This window comes from Pan paniscus, chromosome 5, assembly GCF_029289425.2.
Source record: "Pan paniscus chromosome 5, NHGRI_mPanPan1-v2.0_pri, whole genome shotgun sequence".
Taxonomy (NCBI): domain Eukaryota; kingdom Metazoa; phylum Chordata; class Mammalia; order Primates; family Hominidae; genus Pan; species Pan paniscus.
In genome coordinates, this window is record NC_073254.2 from 44,159,346 (window position 1) to 44,183,653 (window position 24,308).

At 42.2% G+C, this 24,308-nt stretch overlaps 3 protein-coding genes across 4 annotated transcripts in view; 1 reads left to right on the forward strand and 2 right to left on the reverse strand.

Moving 5' to 3' along the window:
* MAS1L (MAS1 proto-oncogene like, G protein-coupled receptor) overlaps window positions 1-13,454 on the reverse strand; it is a 62,407-nt gene extending 48,953 nt beyond the window's left edge. The window contains 1 exon segment of the mRNA XM_055113312.2: window positions 13,312-13,454. The gene's annotated coding sequence lies outside the window, so the exon portion shown is untranslated.
* Window positions 9,775-14,355, forward strand: LOC100973852 (putative olfactory receptor 2I1). The gene is made up of 2 exons (XM_063605088.1): window positions 9,775-9,975; window positions 13,255-14,355. Exons 1-2 carry the CDS (start codon window positions 9,775-9,777, stop codon window positions 14,194-14,196), a joined length of 1,143 nt encoding a protein of 380 aa, XP_063461158.1. The 3' UTR covers window positions 14,197-14,355.
* Window positions 14,356-15,645: 1,290 nt separating this feature from the next.
* Window positions 15,646-19,835, reverse strand: UBD (ubiquitin D). Of its 2 annotated transcripts, none has more exons than XM_003829725.5 (2): window positions 19,726-19,835; window positions 15,646-16,380 (listed from the first exon to the last, which is right to left on the reverse strand). In XM_003829725.5, the coding sequence occupies exons 1-2, from the start codon at window positions 19,750-19,752 to the stop codon at window positions 15,910-15,912; spliced, it is 498 nt and encodes a 165-aa protein (XP_003829773.1). In that variant the 5' UTR covers window positions 19,753-19,835; the 3' UTR covers window positions 15,646-15,909. The 2 variants fall into 2 exon arrangements, with proteins under 2 accessions (XP_003829773.1, XP_054969289.1); XM_055113314.2 differs by lacking the exon at window positions 19,726-19,835 and adding an exon at window positions 19,156-19,347.
* Between the last annotated feature and the right edge of the window lie 4,473 nt (window positions 19,836-24,308).

Genomic DNA, 24,308 nt, shown 5'->3' on the forward strand with positions numbered 1-24,308 from the left:
AAAAAAAAGGCTTCTTGGGGTCCCGAGGGAGACTCACACCTGAACCCTGGGCTACGTACACAACAGGAGCAGGCACTCTCCTCCACATTGCCAATCACAGGTCTTTCTTTGTAGAATCATGAGGGGAGGGTGACCAACTTATCCTGCTTTGCCTAGGACTTTCCCAGTTTAAGCTCTGAACATCTCTTGCCCTGAAAATCCTCATAGCCCTAGGAAAACCAAGGTGGTTTGTTGCCCAACTTGAAAGTTGAACAGGAGAAGGTCAGTACCCCTTCTGGAATCCCACAGCTTGGTTAAACCCAGTGATCTGAGGAGTTCATGCTGAGACTGTGAGAGCTGACCTCTTGGGGGCAAATCCCAGCTCTTTTTCATAGTAGCTGACTCTTTTTTTGCCTCAGCATCCCCATCTAAGTAAGGGCTGCTGCTATGGGATGAATTGTATTCTTCTAAATTCATATGTTGAACTATCCCAGCACCTCAGAATGTGACTGAATTTGGAGACAGGGACATTAAAGGGGTAATTATGTTTAGATGGGTCATTAGGGTAGGCCCTAATCCAATAGGGGTAGTGTCTTCATAAGTAAAGGAGATTAGGACACAGACACCCACAGGGGGATGACCATGAGAAGACACAGGGAGAAGGCAGCCATCTACAAGCTAAGGAGAGAGGCTTTGGAAAGAAATGATCCCGGCGATCTTTGGATCTCAGACTTTCAGCCTCCTAAAACTGAGAGAATGAACTTCTGTTGTTTAAGCCACTCAGTCTGTGATCTCTGTCATGGGAGCCTGAACTGATGATCACATTTATGATGAAAAGTTTACAGACGGAATTATGGAAAGTCTCAGAACAGTGAGATCTACCTGGTTCTACAACCCTGAGCTGCTGAAGCTTCGCTTCTGAATCACAGAAGCTTCTAGAACAGAGCTTGTTCCACAAACTAACTGATAAATGCCTGCGATATGCCTGGAAATATTCCACAGGTGACCTTGTGGCCTGCAGTCACATATTGGTGCATCAGCAGGGTTTAGGAAAATGCTAGGGACCAGCTCCAAGTGAGCCCAGTGTTTGAATCTTCCCTCCTTGCTGGGATGATGGAGTCCCCTTCAGTTGGCAGCTCTCTTGAAATGGAAGGGTCCAGCCCCAGCCCCTCCCCTCCCTGCACTTGTTGCCTAGACACTCTTATCTGAGGCCAGGGAAGACCGCAGATCTGGCTCAGTTCTAATCTGGTCATAGGATGAGTCTTGGGGCTTGGTAACATTGGTGCCCATGGAAACATCAGGGTGACCTGCAGTTCTGTGCCTGGGCCAGGGTGTCAGAACTCGTGATGATGACAGAAGAGAAGCTGCAAACAGACCTCCGTGGCCCACCCCAGGCCACCAAGGCAACAAGCAGGAGCAGTTGGGCTCTGGTCCCCAACAAGGAAAGGAGATTTATAGATAAAAGAGTTTCAAGGGGAGAGGTGACTTACCCTTCAACAAAGAGAAAATGCCCACTTTGGAGGCAGCATGTGGCTTCAGGGACAGAGCCAGGCTTCCCATGCCTGGGCTCACTGAGACCTAGCTCATGCCCAGAGACCACTACTGAGGCCGGTGACTAAGCAGCACATTCTTCTCATCACACAAGAGGAGGACACAGCCCTCCTGGGGTGGGAAGGCTTCAGTGCCTGGTGCAGCCCCAGCACTGGGCACAGAGAGATCCTAGCACCTGGAAATGTCATTTCCAAGTCGGGTCATGAGCCAAGCTCCCCAAGGAGCATAAACAACAAACAGGTTGGATCCTGGGATTCAGGGAGCCAGCTCTGATGGAAGTGCTCAGGTTGATGCAGCCAAAATAGCCAAGTAACCTTTGCATTGGGATTGAAGTACTTGCTCTGGTTCCGAGTTGAGAGCCCACCCTCCCCACTTAATCTTTATTTGAGGTGAAATTTACATAACACAAATTAACTAATTTAAAGGGCACAGTTCTGCCTCACTTAGCACCTTCACAATGTTGTGCAACCACCACCTCTATCTGGTTCCAAAATATTTACATACCCCCATAAGAAAGCCTTTTACCTGTTAGCAGTTACTCCCCTTGTCTTCCTCCTCCCAGCTCTTGGCAACCCCATCTACCTTCCATTTCTGCACATTCACCTATTCTGGACATGTCCTATTAGTGGAATCAGACCCTCTGTGATTTTTCGTCTGTTTCTTTCACTCAGCCTCTTGTTTTCATGGCTTCTTCACAGGGTAGCATGCATCAGAACTTCATTCCTTGTGTTAGATACAAACTAAATATGAATATAGAAGCTGTGAAATCAGAAGATCCAAAAGGATTTTCCTAGAAGTCATAGACTACACCTCAGTAATACAGTGGCTCAAATCCTACCTTTAACGGAATAACACACCCTCTGCCCATCTACACAGCTGGGGCATTTGTGAACCAGGGGCCAGAGCACAGTTGTGGCTCACCTGCTGGGACTACCCTGGAACCCCGAATCCTGCTTTCTCCAGGAATCTGGTTTCTGTCCTGCCCCCATTTTCCTGAGAAATGCACCTTCCCCAGTAAAAAATCATGAGGTTTCAAATTCCAGGAAAATATGTCTCTGAGTTAAAATGGTTTGAAAATGAAAGAAGGAAGAGAGATCTTTTCTCATACCTGGGAAGTCTTGGATAGAATTGGTACGACAGAGGCCAATGTCCTGAGAGATGAAAGTTCTGCCCACAGGTCAGGAAGCACTCTAATGATGTCTGATTTGAACTGGGTCCTGACAAGAGGTTGTCAATTTCTCTGTGTCTGTTGGGTCTTCCTGTACTGGGGCAAATTGCATATCACGGCCCAGGCCTTTATCTGAAACATTGTATCTCAGCATCTCCTGATATCCCCCATCCCACTGACACTTTTAATTACTCCATCCTGAACAATAACTTCCCTCAAAAAAGAAGGATCTTTAAGACAAGTTGTCACCTGCCTCCCTGTGTGAATCTCCTAGAATGACATCCAGCCCAGCCCAGCCCATCTGAGACAGGCAGGAGAGGGAACTCTGGTGGGCATTTTGTCAATAAACTTGAGCATGCCAGGAACTCAAATGTGCTCCTTTCATTTTGCTGTCAATTGAATTGCATTTTTTTTTGCAAAAGATGTGGAAGTTCTTGTAAATCTGTGTCAGAAACTTACATTGGATTCACCAAGCCTAGGGAGATTTGGCTGTGCTTTGTTGGAGCCAATATTTTTCACCCTGGTTTACCCCACCACTGACTTGCTTTCTTTTTTTTTTGAGACGGAGTTTCACTCTTGTTGCCCAGGCTGCAGTGCAATGGTGCAATCTCGGCTCGCTGCAACCTCAGCCTCCTGGGTTCAAACGATTCTCCTGCCTCAGCCTCCTGAGTAGCTGGGATTACAGGCATGCACCACAACACCTGGCTAATTTTGTATTTTTAATAGAGACAGGATTTCTCCATGTTGGTCAGACCGGTCTCAAACTCCCAACCTCAGGTGATCCCCCCACCTTGGCCTCCCAAAGTGCTGGGATTACAGGGGTAAGCCACCGTACCCGGCCTTGACTTGCTTTTATGAGGCAAGAAAGGACATGTCTCCTTGTTGCACTAATTTCGATCAATCAATAAGTCAATTAGTTCATTTTCATTACATCTCTCTGAATCAACTGAGAGATAAATTGAGAAGTCAAAACAATGCCCAACAACATAGCATCTTTATTCCTCCCTCCCCTAATGACCTGGGAAGCAGTTTGTGACCCCAAAGCACTTGCTTATATGTTATTCTCTCCAGGAATTGAATTTACTCCTCAAAGTAATAGGCACAGGCACCCATGGTCAACACCTGTCTCCTGAAGCTTATCACTTAATGGAGGGAACCCAGGAGTATGATTCCTCCATGCAGACAGTCAGATTCCAAGGAGAAAGGAGGAAAAGGCCTTCAAATGCCACATTCAGCCCCTTCTTCTGGATGCCCCACTCAGCAAAGTCACTTGTGGCTGATGCTGGTCAGAGAAGCCCTTCCAAATGGGAACATGGGTGTAGGAAATATGTGCTTCTCACACTCCCAAAGGATCACAAATGGGGCCCTGTGTCTCTTAACTTCCTTATGTATAAAAGTACATACTCACTAGAATATGATTTTACAACATTTCCATCATTCCTATACAATGTGTTGGGAAGTGATCCTTTCTGATCTATATTTTGGAAGAGTTTGTATAGAATTGTATTATTTTTTTCTTTAAATGTTTGGTAGAATTCACCAGTGGAGACATCTGGGCCTGGGCCTTTTTTGTGGGAAGATATGCAATGACAGTTTTAATGTCTTTACTTCTTGTAGGCTTATACAGATTTTCTATTTCCTCTTGAGTCAATTTTGGTAATTAGTTTTTCTAGAAATTTATCCATTTCATCGAAGGTGTCTAGTATGTTAGGATAAAGTTGTTCATAGGATTTCTTTATAATCCTTTAAATTTCTATAAAGTTGGTAATGATGTGCCCAATTTCATTTCTGATTTTAGGAATTTGAGGCCATTTTTTTTTCTTGGTAAGTCTAGCTAAAGGTTTGTCAATTGTGTTGTTATTTTCCATGATTCAACTTTTGGTTTCATTACTTTTCTCTATAGTGTTTTATTTTCTATTCCATCTACTCTTGCTCTCTTCTTTATTATTTCCTTTCTTCTGCTTGCTTTGGGGTTAGTTTTCTCTTCTTTTCCTTGCTTCTTACCATAGAAAGTTGAATTACTGATTAGAGATATTTTTCTTTTCCAATGTAGGCATTTACAGCTACAGATTTTCCTCTAAGCATTGGTTTATCTCCATCTCATAAATGTTGACATGTTATGGTTTCATTTCATTTCATGCATAATTCTTTTTAATTTCCCCTGTGTTTTTTTTCTTTCACTTGTTATTTGTGGATTCCTGAAGTTTCCAACTTTTGGTGATTACTCATTCAATTCCATTGTGGTTGGAATACATATATTGTATTAGTTCAATTTTTTTTTAATTTATAGATAATTTGTGCCCTCCCATCTAGTCTATCCTGGAGAATGTTCCATGTGTGTTTCAAAAGCGTGTATAATTCATTTGTTGTTGTCAAGTAGGTCAAGTTGGTTGATAATGTTTCAGCCTCTGTATCCTTGCTGATTTTCTATCTAGTTGTTCCATCAATGATTGATAATGGAGTGTTGAAATCTTCAACTATTTTTAATGATTTGTTTATTTATCCCTTCAATTCTGTCATTTTCATGTTTTATGTATTTGGGGGATGTGTTGCTAATTGTGTGTATGTTTATAATCCTCATATCCTCCTGATAAATTGAAATTTTATCATTATAGAATATGCCTCTTTATTTCTAGTAACGCTATTTTTCTCAAGGTCTACTTTGTCCAATATTAGTAGAGCTGTCTCAGCTCTTTCATCATAGTTTTCTACATGGTATACTTTTTTCCACCCTCTTTTTTTAACCTATTCATTTTAAAATCAGAACTGCCTCTTGTAGACTGCATATACCAGACATTGGACATACTAGGTGAACATATTAGATGAACAATTTTAAACATGTTCAAAGAACTAAAGGAAACCATGTCAAAAGAACTAAAGGAATGCATGAGAATGATATCTCACCAAATACAAAACATCAATAATGAGATGGAATGTTAAAAAAGAAACAAATAAAATTCAGTAATTGATAAATAAAATCATAGAAATAAAAACTTCACTAGATAGCCTCAATAATAGATTTGAGAAGGCAGAAGAAAGAATCAGTAAATTTAAAGATAGGTGGGGAAATTATCCAGTATGAGGAACATGAATTAAAAAGAAGAAGAATGAACAGAGTTTCAGAGACCTGTGGGACACAATCCAGTGTACCAAAACACATAAACGAGAATTTTCAGGAGAGGATAGAATAAAAGGAACAGAAGGAATATTTAAAGAAATACTAGCTGAAAAACTCCAAATTCAATGAAAAAATGTTAATCTACACGTTCACAAAGCTCAACAAACTTAGATAAAATAAATTCAAAGAGATTCACACATAGAAACATTATAATCAAACTGCCAAGAAACAAAGAAAGAATCTTGAGGGCAAAAAGAGGGAAGCGACTTATCATGTACAAGAGATTCTCAGTAAGAATAATAACTAATTTCTCATGAAAAATTACAGTCAGGAGGCAATGGGATGACATATTCAAAGTAGCAAAAGTAAAATACTGTCAATGAACAATTCTAAAGCCAGCAAAACTATTCTTCATAAATGAACTAGAAATTAAACATTCTCAGATTTTGAAAACTGAGAGAAGCTGTAATTACCAGACCTGTCTTATGGGAAATTATAAAAGCAGTCTTGCAGGTTGACATGAAAGGACACTACATAGCAACTCGAATCCGCATGAAGAAATGAAGAACTCCAGTAAAGATAACTACATGGGTAAATATAAAAGACAGTATAAATGCAATTTGTTTGCGATTTCCTCTCTCATATGATTCAAAAGACAAATACATAATGAAATAATTATAAATCTGTATTGATAAGCCTACAATGTATAAAGATGTAATTTGTACGGCAATAAAAACACAAAGAAGCAGAAGAGAATGGAGCTGTATGGAAGCAAAGGTTTTGTGTGCTGTTGAAATTAAATTGCTATTAATCTGACTAAATTGTTATAAATTATTAATTGCAAGATCCAGGGCAATATTTAAAAAATACCTCAAAAACTATAGTAAAAGAAACAACAAGGAGAATTAAGTAAAACACTAACAAAATTTATTTAACATACAAAGGCAGTAATAATGGAATAGAGCAATAAAAAACACAATATAAAGAAAATAAGTAGCAAAATGACAGGTCAAAATCCTATACTATCAGTAATTACATTAAATGTAAATATATTAAACACCCCCTTTAAATGGCAGAGACATGAAAAAAAAAAAGAAATCCTGTCATTCATGGCAACATGGATGAACCTGGAAGACACCATGTTAACTGAAATAAGCAGGCACAGAAAGATACTGTGTGTTCTCACTCACATATGGAAGCTAAAAAATGTTGAGCTCATTAGAAATAGAGAGTGGAATTTTGATTATTAGAGCACAGGAAGGATCAAAGGGAGGAGAGAGGGAAGGATAGGAAGAGATTGGTTCATGGATACAAAATTACAGCTAGATACCAGGGGAGGAGGCTGGCAAGATGGTGGAATAGGAATAGCTCTGGTCTGCACCTCCCAGCAAGATTGACCCAGAAGGTGGATGATTTCTGCATTTCCAACTGAGGTACCCAGTTCATCTTATTGGGACTGGTTGGACAGCGGGTGCAGCCCATGGAGGGTGTGCCAAAGCAGGGTGGGGCATCGCCTCACCCGGGGAGCACAAGAGGTCAAGGAACTCCCTCTCCTAGCCAAGGGAAGCCGAAGCCTTGAGGGACTGTGTGGGGAGGAACGGTGCACTCTGGCACAGATACTGCGCTTTCCTCACGTCTTCGAAACCTATAGACCAGGAGATTCCCTCTGGTGCCTATGCCACCAGGGCCCTGGGTTTCAAGCACAAAACTAGGAGGCTGTTTAGGCAGACACCAAGCTAGCTGCAGGAGGTTTATTTTTTCTGATTAAGTCAAGCAGCAGTTCTCACTGTGGATAATTAGGCCTCCCACTGGGACATTTGGCAATGTCTGGAGCTGGTTTTGATTGTCACAATTAGAGAGGAGGCACTACTATCACCTAGTGGGTAGAGCCCCGAGATGGTGCTAAACATCCTACAATGCACAGGACAGCACCCCCAACAAAGGATGATCCAGTCAAAATCGTCAGTAGTACTGAGGTGGAGGGCACTGATCTTTAGATCTTGTGACTAGGCTTTTTCTTTCTGAGTAACATGGAAACTGCTGAAAGATTTTGAGATAAGAAGTGGTATGATCTGAGTTGTTATAAATGGGTTACTCTGGCTTCCATGTTGAGAATATACTAAAGGTTAAGGGAAGAACCAGAGGATTATTTCAATCATCCAAGCAAGAGATGTTGACAAGGACAGACCAGAGTGGTGGTCCTAACAGTGATAACGACTTGTCAGTTTCACAACATATTTTTGCAGGTAGAGCCAATAGAATTTGTGGGTAGATTATATGTGAGTGAGATGAAGAAGAGTCAGTATCACAAGATTTTTGTCTGAGAAACTAGAAGAATGGATTTTCATTACGGGAGATGAGAAAGGCTACAGAAGAAGCACATTGTGGGGGAGAGGGTGGGTAGTAAGGAGCTCAGTTTATGGCATGTTAAATCTGAGATGTGTATTAGATACCAAAAGCTGCTGGTGGGTAGACAATTGGACATAGGAATCTGGAGGTTAGGAGAAAAATCCAGCCTGGAAATATAAATTTAGGAGTCATCAGCATATAGATGGTGTACAATGTCATAAGACTGGATGACGGAAGTGCATGTAAAAAAGGAAAGAGGACTGAACCCTAGGCACAGCAGGGAGAGGAGGAGAAATCAATAAAGGAGATTCAGAAGGAGCAGCTGGGAGACTTTGGTGATTTGAAGCTGTCAGTCAGCTCAGACTGCCATAACAAAATACCATAAACTGGGTGGCTTCAACAACAGAAGTTGATTTCTCACAGTTCTGGAGGCTGGGAAGTTCAAGATCAAGATGCTGGCTGATTTTGTTCCTGGTGATGGCTCTCCTCCTGGCTTGCAGACAACTCCCTACTTGCTGCCTCCTCACGTGGCCTTCCCTCTTTTATAAGGAAACTAATCCTATTTGGCCCTCACCTTTGTGACCTCATTTAACTATAATTATCTCCTAAAATGCCCATTTCAAATACCATCACACTGAGGATTAGATTTTCAACATATGAATTTTGGGGGGGGACACAATTCAGTCCATAGCAGAAGTGAAAGGCATGTTCCAAAAAGGAAAGCTAAGTCCACTCTATTGAAAAGCTTCTAACAGGTCAAGTAACATGAGGACTGAAAACTACTATATCAATGTGGAGGTCAGTTTGTGACCTTCGATGAAAGATTTCCAGTGCAGAAACCTTGTTGGAGCCAACCCAAAAGAGAATTCAAGGACTTGGATGGTAGCTAGGGGGAAGTGAAGTCAAGAGATTATTTTCTGATGAGTGAAATCAAAGTATGTTTATGTATTGATGGGGATGGTCCACTGGAAGGACAAATTATATTACAGGAAAGAGGGGAAAGATTAGAGTAATGTCCCTGAATAAGTGGAAAGGGATGGAATATAGTGGGCAAGTGGGGGTACTGGCATCAGACAGATGCAAAATAGTATATTCCTAGCAGTATCAGAAGAAAAGGTGGAGTCCTATATGCGAGCACAGATGCAAGTAGGTGAACAGATGTGTTAGTAAGAATTTCTCTTTTTATTGCTTTACATTTTTTCAGTAAAAAATGAAGTAAAATTTTTATCTGAGAAAGATGATATTATTTGAGAGAGAGGAGTACTGGGGATTTGAGGAGAGACCAGAAAGTATGCATGAGTTACGTAGGAGAGGGCAAAGTGAGTGGACTAGGAAAATATGATTATCAATGACATTAGCCCCTTCCTCTTAAAGTAGTGGTCATGAATGTAAAGTGAAACCTCTCAGTGTGGCTATTGGCTTTCCTTCAGCCACAGTCAGCTGAACAAATATAGGGAGAGAGTAGGATTATAGTTGGATTTAAATAGGAAAGCAATTTAGCTGAAAGAGTGTAACAAGTGAAAAGGGCAGGAACATTGAGGTATGCAAAGGAGTAATAGTGATTGACGAGACAGTCTAAGCTTGATAGAGAACTGAAGATACAAGGGGCATGAGGGGCCACGATGAATTTGCAGACCTCTCACTGAGGAAGAAACTGAGAGGAAAGTATAGAAAGATAATCTATGAGGATACTGAATTCACCAAGAATCATCACAGTACTGGAGAGAGTGAGAGGGGATCAGGGACAAAAATCTTCAAGGACGAAGGAGGAGCAAAGGGAAAGAGAATGATGACAGCCACAAGTGGGGAGGTGGGCTTTGGAGCAAAGCTGATGACATAACAGTCAAAGCTACATTCAAAACTAAGAATGACTTCAACAAATCTACAAAATTCCTGACAGAAAGGGTTATTTTCCTTGTTTTACAGATGATGACATTGAGAGTCACTGAAGTTAAACAATTAGCTTAAGGTCACTCCATCAGAGAATGAAATTCTAAACCAGTTCCAACTGAATAGTAGAAATGTTAATGAAAGGGAATTACGCTGCCTTTGGCCTTCATACACTGCCAGAGACACACTACCCTAAAGGGACTTTCCCTCCAGAATTTCCTCTTCCCCACTCTTGGGGACTCCTCTCCGGACACCTTCATGCAAAGTACTAATGATAGGAGTGGGACATCTATTCCCCAGAGCTCCATCCTCTCTTCTAAATAACAGGGAACGTTGAGTCCCCTGTTTTTTCTCTAGTGAGAGCACTCATCAGCATGCTTCCTCCTTCTCTCTAACTGTGTCCTTTAGATCCAGGAGGGATATTTGCTACCACCACCAGCTAATGCTGATTTGCTACCAGCACAAGGCCCAGGTCCTTGTTGGTCTGTACCCCATTACAAGGTTCTCCAGGAACAGACATCACCACCTCTGCCTAGATCCTGAAATTTCACAAATGTAGGTTCTTTCTTACCCGTTCTTTTTATTCCTCTGTTTACAAGCACAATGACACCCACCCCTCATCTTCTTCCTGAAATACCTGGCTCTGATCTCAGGCACCCATTCCAGAAATCAACACAGCTATGCAATTGCATCTTTTATTAAATACTCCCAACTCCATTTCAAATCCAGAGAATCCAGAGCAGGAGCAAGAGACCAACCTATCATCTGGAAACTCAAGGTGTAAACATTAGTGCCAAAGATTAGTCATGAAGGTAAGTTGGGTATTACAGTGCCCTACAACAAAATGGTCTTGTGCCGAGAGCCACATTCTGAAATACTAAGTGAAGTTTGATGACACATTATATTATATATTTCACAACAGATTTGTCTTCTAGATGTGTGAGGGAGATGATGGGTTTATGTGTACAGGTGCACACATGCCTATGTTTTGGGGAATTTGTGCATACATGTAACAAGAATGTTATCTGTGCAGTTTTATGATTGTGTGCCTGTTTTCATGGTGTGGCATATTTGAAGAGGAATGGTTTAGAGCTTGCCTGGCTAAACTGTTGTGTCTCCGTGTAATCACCGCATTAAAGAATTTGACCTTTTGTAACTCAACATCTCTAGCCACCATTGGTCTGTAAGCCTGAATGTCACCTCTCCTACTTTATTCATCTCTGATATGACCCCAAATTATAAAATGATCTATAAATATAGGTAAGACTTTGCATGTCCTTTCATACTCCACAGTCTCTAGCACAGTGGATCCTGGCTGATCAAACAGGAAGGACCTCGAAGTTAGTCAAATATAAGTGGAAAACCTATTAAGCATTTACAAATGATGTGGCCTTGGGCAAGTAATTTAACTTCAATTACTCTCCTAACATACTCTATAAAATAAGGCTATTGCCTAATTTTCAAGTGAGTTAAGATTAGAGTTAATAAATGAAAAGAGATGTAAATGTTCATAGCAGTTATATCACTGCCTAGCATAAGAACCCCTTAAAAACCTCTTTCTTAATCTGGGAAACAGATATGATGATAGTTAGCATTTATTAAAGGATGACAATAGTTAACAACTGCTATGTGCCAGGCCTTGTTCTAACAGCTTTTCATATTTAGCCCACTTAACATATTTCTGTTTTCATATGAGGAAACTGAGGCAGAGAGAGGCTAAGTAACATACCCAAGGTTTTTCAGCTAGAAAATGGCAGAGCCAGGACTCAAACCCAGGCAGTCTGGCTGCTGAGCCCTAGTTCTTAATTACGACATTAATGCTTGTTCTGCCCAGTGAGGATAAAATGAGTGAAACATAAAATCAAACAGGATGTTTTGGTAGGGAGCAGTGTTTTTTCCCTCTGAAAAATGAAAAATTAGGTTATTGTGATTTTGTAATTTACAGCAGCGAATATGATGTGAAAAATAAGTTATCTATATAATAATTTATGTCAGGAGTCATGCAGCAGAAAGATTTCTGTCCATCACATAAACTTTCATCCATTACATAACCCATATGTTTCTGTACCATTAAGACACTTGGTTCAACAAGACCCTTGGAGAATGAGGTTCCTTTTGTTCCCTGGGGTTCTCTTTTTATTTTATTTTTGGATTAATATTTGATAGTAAAGCCAAGGAGTTGGGACAGGAAACTTAGATGTCATCTAGTTCAAACTCCTTGATTTACATATGAAAAAATTGAGACAGAGGGAAATGAAGATTTCCCCATATCATATAACTGGCTAAAGGGAGCTATGTAGGTAAAACCAATTCGTCCTGATATTCTAGTCTACCAGAAAGTGTTCTTTTTTTCTACCCAACTGATTCCTGATTTAAAGGCTAGTATACGTGTGCTGATCTCCCCTCAGTGGGAGGGGCATGGACGTTGGGAGTAGTCTCTATTCACAACAAATTAAAAATCAGTAATCAGCCGTATAATGGGTTGTGTTAGAAAGTAAACTAAGGCCCAATAAAATATTTAAGAGTTTATTTGAGCAGTGATCCATGAATTGGGCAGCTCCAAGCCAGAAGTGGCTAGGGAGCTCCCCAGAGAGAACATGAGGAGGAGGCTTTTTAGGACAAATAGATAAAAGCAAAGATAATGTTTCATTGGTTACAGTTATACAGTTACACAGTTATACAGTTGCCTTATTTGGTCTATCCCATGAGCAAGTCCTAGTTACTAATTACGTTTTTGTTGGCTGCTTCTGATTGGTTGAGCTTAAGTTCTGTGTTTCCTTAACATAGGCATTTACAAGAAATACCACAAATAAAGTTTCAGACATGCTTGCAAATCAAGCAAGGTTAAGGTCACTTAGGAGGCCCAACTGGCTCTGTCTGCTCAAGGATTCTTCTGGCCTCGTCTCCATTTTACATGAACTGTTGCATAAATAAACACAGAGTACCTGAAACAACGGAGGTGATCATTCTGCCTACCGAGTGTTGGCCAGGCCAAGCTTGGAGTGTTGCTCTTATTCTTAGGGAGTTTATTTTTAAGTAATCTCATCTGTAAATGGGATTACAATCCACAAACTGGCCTTGTGTATGATTCCATTCCTTCTCCCAGCCCCACACTCCAAGGTTTTCCCTTTGCTTATAAGGGGTAGTCACCCTTTTTTATTTCGACCTTCCAAACATTCTGGGAGTTTTCCTCCTTTAGGCCAACTACAGCGCAGAGGAGCGCTTTCTCCTGCTGGGTTTCTCCGACTGGCCTTACCTGCAGCCGGTCCTCTTCGCCCTTGTCCTCCTGTGCTACCTCCTGACCTTGACTGGCAACTCGGCGCTGGTGCTGCTGGCGGTGCGCGACCCGCGCCTGCACACGCCCATGTACTACTTCCTCTGCCACCTGGCCTTGGTAGACGCGGGCTTCACCACTAGCGTGGTGCCGCCGCTGCTGGCCAACCTGCGCGGTCCAGCGCTCTGGCTGCCGCGCAGCCACTGCACGGCCCAGCTGTGCGCATCGCTGGCTCTGGGTTCGGCCGAGTGCGTCCTCCTGGCGGTGATGGCTCTGGACCGCGCGGCCGCAGTGTGCCGCCCGCTGCGCTACGCGGGGCTCGTCTCCCCGCGCCTATGTCGCACGCTGGCCAGCGCCTCCTGGCTAAGCGGCCTCACCAACTCGGTTGCGCAAACCGCGCTCCTGGCTGAGCGGCCGCTGTGCGCGCCCCGCCTGCTGGACCACTTCATCTGTGAGCTGCCGGCGTTGCTCAAGCTGGCCTGCGGAGGCGACGGAGACACTACCGAGAACCAGATGTTCGCCGCCTGCGTGGTCATCCTGCTGCTGCCGTTTGCCGTCATCCTGGCCTCCTACGGTGCCGTGGCCCGAGCTGTCTGTTGCATGCGGTTCAGCGGAGGCCGGAGGAGGGCGGTGGGCACGTGTGGGTCCCAACTGACAGCCGTCTGCCTGTTCTACGGCTCGGCCATCTACACCTACCTGCAGCCGGCGCGGCGCTACAACCAGGCACGGGGCAAGTTCGTATCGCTCTTCTACACCGTGGTCACACCTGCTCTCAACCCGCTCATCTACACCCTCAGGAATAAGAAAGTGAAGTGGGCAGCGAGGAGGCTGCTGCGGAGTCTGGGGAGAGGCCAGGCTGGGCAGTGAGTAGTTGGGGAGGGGAGAAAGTATTAAGCCAGAACCCAAGGATGGAAATACCCATTAGTGAGTCAGTTTAGACTTCAGGCTGTTCATTTTTGTATGATAATCTGCAAGATTTGTCCTAAGGAGTCCAATGGGGGATATGTTTTCCTCCCGTGAGGAAATGTTTAGTTCTTGAGGGAAAATCCCTAAATCCTCTATATACTCAGGTTTAGGGAAGGAAAACCTACCCCTCACAACTCCACGCGCAGGGAAAATGATGGACGTGATGCTGGCCTTTAGCTTCCTCCCTATCTGATGGAAGACCATGGAAGACCTCTTGGTCTCTGCAATCAGAAGTCTCAAGTTGACAAGAAAATCATAGTCCCTACCCTGCAGGAGAGGGTACATCCAGAAAAAGCGACCATGGACTCTCTTCTCAGAAATCAGTCCAACTTAGTGCAGACCTGGCCAGATGACCGGTGCCCTCCCCGGGGCATTTCACCCATAAATGTGATGAGGAAAGCCCATAAATGGTGGTGAATTTTGCTGAGTGGGGTTAAGACTGGAAACCCCCCTGCAGGAGTTGGTTCTTGAGCAAGTTTTAAAGAAACAAGGAACTAGGATGAGTGTGGAAGAAGGCGGGCATGTCTCAGCCCGTGAAAAAAACTCACAAGTGATCAGTAGTGAGTCATGAGAGAGAGAGCAAGAGAGACAGTCAGAGAGAGGAGTAAATGGAGGGAGGAAGATGGAGGAAGGGACTCAAGTTCTCAAGACAGGAACAGGGATCTCCTCATGACAAAAAGAAGAGAGGAAAACGCTCAATCAGCAGAACCTGAGCAGAATATTGAGGTCAACCCAGAAGCCAGCTCCTCACCCACCCTCACCCAGACTGGCGCCCTCATCCTGGAGAAGACCTGCTAGACCCTAAGGCAGGTAGGAGAGAGGGTGGTCCACAGTCCCCCAGCTTTAGAAAGTTTGTTCGCTCCCAATGTCCATCTACCCCTAGGAATCCCCACTAGTTAAACAGAATCGCTAGATCCCTGTGGAAAATACCTTTCCTTGCCCACCATCATCCCCAGAAATAATAACTATTTTAGTTGGGTGTGGGACATAGAGAATAAAAGGGGGCATGGTGCCAGACTTCATTTCATACAAATAGCTTTAAAGGAGAAGAGGGGGGAAGGAGTTTAATTTAGTTTCTAAAATGTTTAGTAATTTGATTGTGATCATGTCAGAGCAACTAATTCATTTTATAAAATATCATTTCACTATGCTCTATAAGTAGAAATTCAATCTGGTTCAACCATTATTGAGTGATATAAATAAAGCACTGGACTTAACAAAGACAGAAATACAGAAATCAGTAGAACATGGATCCCAACATAAAACTTACTCTCTTGTCGTAAAGGAAAGGAGATAGGAGTTTTTGCATAAATAACAAGGTATCAAGACAGAATTAAATTCCAAGCTTGCTTTGAATGCTCTATTTTGCCTTAAAAATTTATTTACTAGTCTCAGTAATACATTATTAAAGATCATGTCACTTAATTAACTGTGTTAGAATCAAAGAAACATAGAGTTGGGCAATATTCTTCATCCTACCCATCCCACCCAAATCTTACTCTACTCATCTCATTCTCATTAATTTTGGGAAATCATCAGAAGATGTGTTCGTTGAGTAAGAGATTAAAAGAAATAAGCTTATTGACCCCTGCCAACACCCCATCCCCAGGGTGGTCACCCTCCAATACAATAAGATGCCAGGAAGAGTAAGTTGCCCTTTCTGATGCCGTAATCTGCCATCATCTTCCCATCTTCCAGTCTCTTTCCATTGCAAGTCACAATCTGGGTCTCAGGGATTATACCCGTCTTAGTCTTGATCATTGCTTTCACTTGTGCCACTGAGCTGGACCTTCGCACCTGGAGGAGGTGCCTCTTTCCCTCATCAACTGACTCCACAAGAAACAAGGGCAGCTCCTCATCACTGGGCTTCACCACTTTCAGGGTAAGGTGGATGGTCTTCTCTTTGTCAATGCCATAAGATGAGAGGCTTCTCCGTGGCTTTAAGATCTTGGAGCCCAGCGAAAGAACCTGGTCCTGCACAGGAACCTTGGTCTTAGACCGGACATGTTCTTTGATTTTTTTCACGCTGTCATCTGGGTTGGCATCAAAGGTCATTAAATCCCATTCCTCGGAATGGACATGCACCTGGGAAGTGAAAGCCACAAGACAGTTACCTAGGATGCCTGCCTCCCTTACACTTCTACTCCCCACCACAATGGCTCCCCCTCTTCCACTATCTATCTGGTCCTCTAGCTCCTATTCAGTAGCCAGTGTCCCTCTCTTTCTTGGAACTTCTTTTTTGGAATTACCAAGTTACAACACAAATAAGATAATTTGTCCCATTCCTTTATAATCACACCTTTTTTTCGATCTTGAGAATGGAAAATAAAATCCTGAGCCCCCAACCAACTGAACGGACGCTCTTTTGCTCAGGGGGACCCTAGAGAAACTTTAAAAACTTAGTCATTGGGCCAAGGGTGGTGGCTTACACCTGTAATCCCAGAACTTTGGGAAGCTGAGGCAGGCTGATCAATTGAGGCTGGGAGTTCGAGACCAGCCTGGTCAACTTGGTGAAACTCCGTCTCTACTAAAAATACAAAAATTAGCCAGGCGTGGTGGTGAGTCCCTGTAATCCCAGCTACTCAGGAGGCTGAGGCAGGAGAATCATTTGAATCCAGGAGGCTCATTTGAATCCAGAAGGCAGAGGTTGCAGTGAGTGGAGATGGCACTACTGCACTCCAGCCAGGGCAACAGAGTGAGACTCTGTCTCAAAAATATAAATAAACAAAACATTTCAGTCATGATGGAACAGGATGTTGGATATGCCTCATTGTATCTTCTCCCTTTTGCAGTTTAGACACAACTGACCAGCAAAGTTAGAGATTATAAGACTGAGAGAATGGATTCTTTGTGGCAATAAGATAGCAAATTATAAACAAGACCGAGGGCTATAACAGGCAAGAGTTAAGTCATGCATCCCTTACACTTAAAGAATAAACTATGTTCTGCCACAAAGTTTTTTCTTTTTTCTCTAGCAGCTAAACAAGCACTGGCCTTGACAGGAACAATATTAAAACAATTACAGCTCACCCTGTGTTGGGGAACACGGGCTAACTGACCCCGTGTTCCACAAGCCATAACTACAGTTTTAACTCGACAAAAGACTGATTTCAGTAATTTTCTCCTGATAAGAGACCACTGACCATGGACTGGTTCTGGCTAGTTTACAGAAGCTGCGCATTTGAATGCCTTTGTGTCCCTGCTTCACCTTTTCATGTATAAAGCCTAACTGTAATGCAATTAAATGTTAAGTCTCCACTTCAGAGTGACCATGGGTGGTATGTAACATGCAAGCTTATTCAATATGCATGCATTAGGACCCCCTTCATGAATATTCATTGCCTCTGCTATAACCTATTGGATATGTATACTTAGCAAACCCCTTCAGCATAAATTCCTGTGTCACCTTTCCTCCTGCAAAGTGCTTGCTTCTGGTTTTCAATCAGAAGCAAAACTTCCCAGCCTGTCAGAATGGCTACCTTGCAGACTATAACCTTTCATAAGAAATAAACTCCCCTTCTAAATTTATGAATTGTGTGATTTTTTTTAGTTGACAATCTTTACATTTCGTTTTTCTGTGCATTTCAATGGATGTAAAAAACATACCTTTATCCATCTCAAAATGTAATTAGTGATTTTCCACCTTATTTACCTGCCTCTCCTATCCAGATAAAGTTTGTCAAATGTCAACAAGTAAATACGAGGCTTCAAAAGATGTACATCAGACTCTAAAAACAACTCTCAAAGAGAATTTCGAAAATATGACAGCCTCATGAAGATACTCATAGCCATAGGATACCCTCTGTCAATACTTCAGAAGGAAATCCTGGGTAGGACACATAATCACTGAACTGTTAGTTTCTTGTCAAATATCCCACTGCTTTATAATAGTAACTCACATACTACCGTGACACTATGTTCAGTGTTTCTTGTTAATTTATATTTCTTGTGTTTTTATTTCTATCTAATGAGAGACAGGACTAGCTGGATTTCCTAGGCCGACTAAGAATCCCTAAGCCTAGCTGGGGAGGTGACTGCATCCACCTTTAAACACGGGGCTTGCAACTTAGCTCACACCTGACCAATCAGGTAGTAAAGAGAGCTCACTAAAATGCTAATTAGGCAAAAACAGGAGGTAAAGATATAGCCAATCATCTATTGCCCGAGATCACAGCGGGAGGGACAATGATCAGGATATAAACACAGGCATTCGAGCCAGCAACGCTACCCTCTTTGGGTCCCCTCCCTTTGTATGGGAGCTCTGTCTTCACTCTACTAAATCTTGCAACTGCACTCTTCTGGTCCATGTTTCTTACGGCTCGAGCTGAGCTTTCGCTTGCCATCCACCACTGCCGTTTGCCACCTTCGCAGACCCGCGGCTGACCTCCATCCCTCCGGATCCGGCAGGGTGTCCGCTGTGCTTCTGAACCAGTGAGGCGCCCATTGCCACTCCTGATTGGGCTAAAGGCTTACCATTGTTCTGCACGGCTAAGTGCCCGGGTTCATCCTAATCGAGCTGAACACTAGTCACTGGGTCCACGGTTCTCTTCCGTGACCCATGGCTTCTAATAGAGCTGTAACAACCACCACATGGCCCAAGATTCCATTCCTTGGAATCCATGAGGCCAAAAACCCCAGGTCAGAGAACACGAGGCTTGCCACCATCTTGGAAGTGGCCCGCGGCCATTTTGGAAGCAGCCCACCACCATCTTGAGAGCTCTGGGAGCAAAGACCCCCTGGTAACACTAATATAGAATGTGATCTCCTTTGATAAGACTAGGGCCTCACTCACAGAAGGTAGGGACTATATCTAAGTCTTACTTCAATAGCTGGAAAATCCTAAAAGATGGGAAAACTCACCCCTAATGACCACTTGAAAGCCTGAGAAGACCTCCCTCATACTCCATTCAGAAATATTTTCCCAATCTAGATATTGCAGACATTTCTTCACTGGAAGATCTGTGTTAAGCATTGCCTTAATTCCAGGTTCTCGCCGTAGTGCATATTTTCTTATATAATGTAATGTGTTAGATCATTAACAACTTCAGATGAATGAGTTTTGTGAAGCTCTCCTTTGAGAGAAGAGGGAAGATTAAGTTTAAGAACCCTAAAAAATGTTACCATAATTTCAAATCTCACCAGCCCTGTGGAACACAAAGCTCACCCCCACTTTTTCTTCTACCATTTATCCCTAAGAGTAGCTAGTCCAATGTTTTATTTAAAAAAGAACACAGAAGCCAGATAACCAGCTTCTCTTCAGACAGTCCCTCTTCCCATTCTGCAAATGTCAATGCCAGCCTCTTCTCCTGAAGGATGCCTGCCCAGCCACCCAGAGCCCTGAGTACTGCCCAGCCCCCGTTTCTAAGATCTCTCCCCAACTCTTGAAAGTGCTTTTCCTTTCCCCATCCCCTTTATCAAATCCCAACTTACACAGAGGCAGGAAGCATTGGGAGCCATCTCTGCAGACAAGGGGCCAGAAACCAGAGACAGAAAAAGGACTTTGCATGCAGCTTATATACCAGAGTTGAGCTGGAAATCCCCTGCCTGGATTGCTGTGTTTGTCCAGCTTTGCTGTGCCCTTTGTTCTTGCATGCTCCCATGAATTTTGTTTCACTTTTGCTGGGCAGGAGTTAATAGACAAAGAATGCTTTCTGATCACGTACTTCTCCCCTCAAGCAATCTATTTGCAAACCTCATTCCAAACATGGGATGGTCTTTCTGTGTTGAAAACTTTTCCCTTTTCTCAGGAAAGATCTTTGTCTGTTGAAGCCACCTGGATCTATACCCACAGCCCCAACCTAAGCTGCAGATCTCTATGTCTAGCTGTGTCTGTGTCTATGGGAATTCTCGTTCCTTGAATTCCCGGCATATCCTTGAACAACACCCCAATCTCTCTGCCATCTCCATGCCACTGAGCATGCCTTTTCCTCCAACTCTATCCCCACCACCATGAATTTATAAGAACACACGGTGTAAACAGCATCTTCGTCAAAAAGCCTTCCCTAACTCTTTTCCTCCCCATCCTGGGTTATGTGTCCATCTTCTATCCTCTACACTTCCTTCAAATGCCTCTCAGAGCATGTTTCTTCAACAATAGCATTGTCTGCTTGTCTGTAATCTTTAGAAAAGAGTAGGAATCTTGGGGGTCGTGATTGTGTCTTAATTAACTTGTATCTTTAGCACTGTTCCAGCATGCTGTCAGGCACAGGAAATAATTTATAAATGTTTACTAAATGCACAAATGAATTAAAAAATGAATGAAAAGTAAGTAAATAACAAAAAAGGAAAAGTAATATTTAGTGAGTACTTAAATTTCAAGAACTGCACAACATATTATTAAATGTTACCTTATTTACTGTTTCAGCATTTTAATGAAGTACAGGTGCTCCTTCACTTATGATGGGGTTACATCCCTGTAAACCCATTGTACACTGAAAATATCCAAAATCAGAAATGCATTTAATACACCTAACCCACCAAACATCATAGCTTAACCTAACCTGCCTTAAACATGCTCAGAACACTTACATTAGCATACAGTTGGACAAAATTATCTAACAAAAAGTGTATTTACTACTGAAGTGTGAAATATCTCATTTAAGTTATTAAATACTGTACTGAAAGTGAAAAGCAGATGATTTTATGGGAACTTGAAGTAGGTTTCTACTGAGTATGTATTGCTTTGGCATCACTATTAAATAAAAAATCATAAATGGAATCATTGTAAGGAACCACCTGTATTAGTACCCCTGTTAATAAGTAAGAAGCTACATCATCCACAATCATATTAGTAGTAGCCGGTAAGCAAGGGTTCAAACACTAATCTGTATTTCTATAGTCCTTGTATTCTTCCTATATTATTATGTTATTTCAGTGGGAAAAGGCAGGGAGAAAAGTGCTACTGGAGTTGGGTATTTCCAGCATGGGGTTACTGTGAGGGCAAATCTAATATACTCTCAGAAAAAACTAATTCAGGGGATTCCCTACCCAGAGATGACCTGGATTCTGGGAAATAGTGCCCTTTCAAGAAAACATATGAACAACAAACCTGGACTCTGACCTCTCTCTCTCTCTTTACTCTTCCCTTCCTATGGGAAATTCCCTCCCTGCCCAAAGCTAGGGCCAGGACTGTCCCAGACACCTTGGTGCCCCTTTGCTGACCACAGGCAGGACTTCCTCTTGGGACCTGACCTCCTTGCTTCTTACCCAGTGTCAATCTGACTTTTTCTGTCTCTCTCTATGTCACAATAAGTTTTTTCAGAGACAGATCTCTTTTCATTTGCTGTATTAGTCTCTTTGCATACTATAAAGGAATACTTGAGGCTAGGTAATTTATAAGGAAAAAAGTTTAATTGATTCATAGTTCTGCCAACTATACAAGAAGTATGGCACCACCATCTGCTTCTGGTGAGGCCTCAAGAAGCTTTTACTCATGGTGGAAGGTGAAGGAGAGCAGGCGTGTCACACGGCAAGAGAGGGAGGTAAGAGACAGTGGGAAAAATGCCAGGCTCTTTTAAACAACCAGCTCTCATGTGAGCTAATGGAGTGAGAACTCATTCATTACGATGATGACAGCCCCAGGCCATTCATAAGGGATCTGCCACCACAACCCAAACACCTCCCAGTAGGCCTATTTCCAACACTGGGGGTCACATTTCAACATGAGATCTGGAGAGTACAAACATCCCAACTACATCATTTACCCCTCTGACAAATTCAGAAAACCAACTAAAGTGTCAGAGGTGTTTGAACCAGAGCAACTCCATCTTGAATAGGGGCTGGGTAAAATAAGGCTGACATCTACTAGGCTGCATTCCCAGGAAGTTAGGCATTCTAAGTCACAGGATGAGAGAGGAGATCAGCACAAAGTACAGGTTATAAAGACTTTGCAAATAAAAGGAAGCAGTAAAGAAGCCAGCCAAAACCCACCAAAACCAAGATGGCAACGAAAGTGACCTCTGGTCATTTTCACTGCTCATTATATGCTAAATAAAACATTAGCATGCTAAAAAATATTCCCACCAGGGCCATGGCAGTTTACAGATGCCATGGCAATGTGCAGAAGTTACTCTATATGGTCTAAAAAGAGGAGGAACCCTCAGTTCCAGGAATTTCCCACTTCTTTCCTGGAAAACTCGTGAATAAGCCACCCCTTGTTTAGTATATAATCAAGAAATAACCATAAAAATAGTCAACCAGCAGCCCTCAGGGCTGCTCTGCCTATAAAGTAGCCATTCCTTTTTTCCTTTACTTTCTTAATACGCTTGCTTTCAGTTTACTCTATGGATTCACCCTGAATTCTTTCTCGTGCAAGATCCAATAATGCTCTCTTGGGGGCTGGATCAGGATCCCTTTCCAGTGACAAAAGTAAAAAGATGATGGTATGGAGATCTTGCCAAGTTATAAAACAATTGTTGCAGTTATCTACGAGTGTCCCAATGTGGCCCTGGCTGACGGGATGCTCTTGGGCCTGTCACTGCCCCCATTGAAGCCTACTTGGAACAGATGTCTCTTTCTAGTCTCTTTAATAACGTCCATGAAAGAGTTTCTAAACTGCTTTGAGATCTAGAATATTGCTTCAAAAATGCCAACCAAACTCAGTCAGAAAGCTACTGTGAATTCTCATTTATTGGTGATTGGGAAAAAAGTCTACACTCAAAGAAGAACAGTTTGAAAATACCTACCAAAATTTAACATGGACATACCAAACCAAGACAACCAAATGCCTATCAGTATTAGGGAGATAGGTAACCAAATTGTAGAATATCATAAGCAGCATAAATAGAAGGATCATACCTGCAAACAACAATACGGATGAATGTGCTAGAACCTATTGAGTGAAAAAAGTGTTAGAAACAAATGCTTATTCCACGGTGCCGCAAAGAAATAGCACTCAGACATAAATTTAATTTTCTCAGCAAGGAATTTTTACTTCTATAGAAGGGTGCGACTCGCGGATGGAGTAATGGCAAGAGCATATCTGGACAAGGGAGGGGAAGGAGTTCTTATTCCTGAGGCAGGTATCCTCTATTGCTGTGTCATTCCCCTATTGGCTAGGTTTGGACCACACAATCTAAGCTAATTCCGATTGGCTATTTTAAAGAGAGCATGGGTATGAGCCAGAGTGGCAGGGTGGGTAGTTTGGTGGGAAGGGTGGTTACAGAACAGGTGACTCAGGATGATTCAAGTCAAAGCAGGTGGCCAAGGGTGACTCCGGATGGAGCAGGTGACCAGGGGAACAGATATGAACTACTGATTAGAACTGACAGGAAAGTTGTTTACTGAAACTAGAGGCAAGAGGGTGAAGAGAACCCGGAAGCTCAACTTTCAAATGGAGAATCAAAGAATAAGAGAGATGAATATGCTGACATACTGATTCTTTGAAGAGAATCTTGGAGTTCACTACATCTAACAAAAGCAAGATGAGTAAGACTACATAAAGTATGATACTCTCCATAAATCTCAAAAGCAAGCAAAACTACATAGTGAGACAGAGAAAAAGAGGAACTACTTGAAATTCAGGATATGTCTGCTTTTTAACAAAAATGAAGCCCAATCTAAATGCTGATATAAGCTACTTGAAGGAAATTTTCAACAGGAAGTAAGAGGGCATTAGAAGCCCTGATATTATTTCATCTTGCCATATTCAGAATCTGAAGTTTAACCAAGAGAACTTAATGTTTGTTAAAGCAATTTATTACTTGAGAGACATACTGTATATTCACTTTATTAAAGGTAAAGTAATAATATCTAAAACAAATGTTCCAAAGAAAACTAAACATAAGCAAAACTGAATATAGTATCTAGAACTACATATGTAAGCAATAAGGCTGTTATAAAAATGTGAAAACCATTATGCTACTATTATGCTTTATAGTGTTACATTATACTGTTCTATATGGGTTACATTTATTTATCTGTAGCATCAAAGATTATAATAAAAATATAATTTAAAATTTTTCATGTTCATATCCTCTGCTTCTAGGAACTTATCCTATTAGTACCCTTTTTTT

Bases quoted from the DNA above. Each gene is read 5' to 3' on its own strand.
- LOC100973852 (XM_063605088.1), top strand. From the start codon at position 9,775: ATGAGGGGCCACGATGAATTTGCAGACCTCTCACTGAGGAAGAAACTG. The intron at 9,976-13,254 runs GTGGGCTTTGGA...TTCCTCCTTTAG, and splicing joins TGACAGCCACAAGTGGGGAG to GCCAACTACAGCGCAGAGGA.
- UBD (XM_003829725.5), bottom strand. From the start codon at position 19,752: ATGGCTCCCAATGCTTCCTGCCTCTGT. The intron at 16,381-19,725 runs GTAAGTTGGGAT...TTCACTTCCCAG, and splicing joins CCAATGCTTCCTGCCTCTGT to GTGCATGTCCATTCCGAGGA.